Below are 3,293 nucleotides of genomic sequence, written 5' to 3' on the forward strand. Positions count from 1 at the left end.
TGTCCCCTGTGCTATAAAATAAAAAAAATATATCGCGCTTGGATGAGGAGAGCCGCAAAGTCTCTGAATAGAGATAGAACGAATACTGAATTGTTCCTATTAATATTAATGGATGAAAACTGTGATTTTACAACCTATGCTGTAAATACAATAAATGACGTAGTGGAGTAACTTGAAACAGTCATGCTCGCTATAAAGTTCAAACTTATGACGGCGAGGTGGGCCTGATCAATGTGTTCCCTCTAATGTGGTTGAGTGCAATGATGGCTGCCTCATCCGTGAATCCGTGAACGGGTGCTGTTTGTTCCCACAAATGACCACTGATCTGTTCGGGTTACGAACACTGATTGCACTATTTGCTTTTGACAAAATTCCAATAGCATATGCTGGTGGTCACTCTATTTTCCCAAATTTGAAATTAAAAATGAATTTGTGTTCTTTAATATATTGTTTTGACTTTTCATTACTGTATGTTACAAATAAAGTGTATTCTATCTATCTATCTCAAATTACCTGTCGACTGCATAGGTACCTTAGTTTCACCATTTACAATAATAAATGATATTTGAAAAGAATACGAGCTGAGTTTCTTGTCAGTTCTTCTCATCTCGAAATTATTCCGAACTGACGATAGATTTGACATATCATAAGAGTCTGTAATAGACCTAGAATTTGTAGTTACTACATTTTTCAATTGGTATTTGATTCAGTGCGTATTTATGAAGACTAAGAAATCATGCCTCCGTACTCTGTAATTTACAGCCCCATCTCACCTATCACCAAAAACTTATTTTACAAAGTAATCTGCTAAATGGCTAAAATAGGTGAAACTAAGGTACCTATGCAGACGACAGGTAATTTGAGATAGACAGATAGAATACACTTTATTTGTAACATACAGTAATGAAAAGTCAAAACAATATATTAAAGAACACATGTATAGTTAAAAAAGGTGGCCTTATTGCTGAAGGCAATCTTTTGAAGGCAACGATAGGGAAACGGGTTTAAAAATTAAAATGCTATACTGAATGAAATTCGAATATTGAGGAATCTTTTGCTTTTAATTATTTGTAAAAAGAATATGTACTTGTATTTCAGAGAATACAATTTCTGGCAATGGAGCGACCTCGTATAGAGTACGTCGACCGCGAATATATACCGTACTCAAATGTTACGTCACTACGTCACAACCGCAAAGATCAATTTTATTACGTCAATATACATATGATGTTGGCAGTGCCATTTGGGAACAACGTGACTGTAAATATATAGTACAGTACATTTTTTTATATATTATTATTTATGTTACTTGCATGGTAATCGAGCTGACGGACCACCAGATGGCAGATAATAACTATGGCTTATGCATGAAGAAAGGAACAGTATTGAAGGCAAATTACAACATTTCAAATAATGAGTGATTACCTTTTATTTCTAGATGCATTTCTATTTCTACGAGTGGCTTACCAATCAATACAAACGTGGCTTCATTGAAATGCACTTGCCTGCGTGTATCTTAATACACAAGAATAAATTCTTCGGTACTGCATTGAGAGGATATTTTCCATCAACGTGCCCCATACCTGTGGTATTCAAATCTTTATTTATTTATATCTGTACTTGCTGTGCCCGCGGTTTCACCGCATGTAATTTATAGTCTATATATGTTAGTCTGATCTATAAATATTTGATCTGTATTGATCTATAAGATATATTACTGTAAAGTTTCATCAAAATCCGTTCAGTAGTTTTTGCGTGAAATAGTAACAAACATCCATACACACAAAGTTTCGCGTTTATAATATTTATTCATATCAATCTTGTTGTCAACCCCGGTTTTGCCCGGGTGCTCCTAACCGCAAGTTTTGTATAAGTTTTGTACGATGAGCATATGTATGTTTTTATTTTTTTAAAGAATACATTAGAATATTGTATTTATGTATCCATTACCTCTTAAATACTTCCACTGTCACAGCGTAGGTTGGCTGGAAGAGATCTTTTTCAGAGATAAGCCCACCCCTGCTCACATTTTTGTATAACATATTAACTTATTTAATATTATAAGTGCAATAAAGAATATATATAGCTATCTATAGCTATCAACATCTATATCTCAGCACTCTCTTACAGTCTTTATATTACATATTAGTATACTATTTTTTTATGAACGATAATGGTATGGTACACCCGCCTGCGCTAACGGTTTACGCTGGCGGGGCACCAGTTAAGGATTATATGGAGATGAGTTCAGGTCATTTAGCCCATGGTGGCAAATTCACCAGGAATTTATCACGATGGTTTCCAGGGGGATTCGTGTGGAGGTCAACCTAACATGGTACATTGCTAGCAATAGGGTAAAGCGTCCACATTACTCAATGCCTTTCCCCCATTGGTACAATGTCATTGGACAATTACATAATTGTTGGGAACTTAATAACTTTATTATATGTTATCATCGCAGTTCTTCGCGGACGGTGGAGATTTTTTTAAATATAATTGTAACGGCAAACAAGCTGAGGACCCATCTTATGGTAAATGGTAACCGTCGCTTATGTACATGAATAGAACCACGAACGCCCTAATACGTCCGTAATACCACACTCTAGCGTTGCCATTTTGGACGAGTCAGGTACTTCTCATCCCCATCCTGTAATTTCACAGCTTGCTGTTCAAGCAAAATACAACATACAAAGCAAGCTGCTTGGCAGCTGAAGTAAATACACAGAACTACCCGTTCAGACGACTTTTTACTAAGTCCATTGCAGTGCAAATTACCATGATCAAGCAACTTTTACAGACCACCTGCAATTCAGGGATGACAATCCGGTCATTGTAATGTATAGTGGCAGACGTACAGTAACAAATTTCAATAATTTTCAGGGTGACTATCACTTATACAACATGACAGTTCCAGTAGACCAAATTCCGAGGGGGTTCCCGTTTACAAAAGGCCGCATATACTGCAATATAACCATAGATAATAATAATAAACTTATTGGATCAGCACATATTGATATTGAACTGAAAACTATTAGCATATAATTTACATGACAATTAAATGTGGTCTGGCCCCGCCTTCGCACGGGTGTACATGTATTATATGTATAAAGTTTCCTCTTGATTCACTCTACCTATTTAAAAAAACTGCTCCAAAATCGGTTGCGTAGTTTTAAAGATTTAAGCATACATAGGGACAGACAGCGAGAGCGACTTTTTTTTATATTATGTAATGATAGAATAGAATAGAATAGAAAATCATTTATTCAAGTAAACTTAATTTAAGCACTTTTGAA

General features: G+C 35.5%; 1 protein-coding gene across 1 annotated transcript; it reads left to right on the forward strand.

The window, feature by feature from the left end:
* Positions 1-811: 811 nt before the first annotated feature.
* LOC131851340 (uncharacterized) lies at positions 812-3,042 on the forward strand. Its single transcript, XM_059201829.1, has 4 exons — positions 812-835; positions 1,099-1,260; positions 1,439-1,588; positions 2,881-3,042. Exons 1-4 carry the CDS (start codon positions 812-814, stop codon positions 3,040-3,042), a joined length of 498 nt encoding a protein of 165 aa, XP_059057812.1.
* Positions 3,043-3,293: the final 251 nt, after the last annotated feature.

This window comes from Achroia grisella, unplaced genomic scaffold (genome assembly GCF_030625045.1).
Source record: "Achroia grisella isolate CSIRO2021 unplaced genomic scaffold, CSIRO_AGI_Agris_v1 utg782, whole genome shotgun sequence".
Lineage (NCBI taxonomy): Eukaryota > Metazoa > Arthropoda > Insecta > Lepidoptera > Pyralidae > Achroia > Achroia grisella.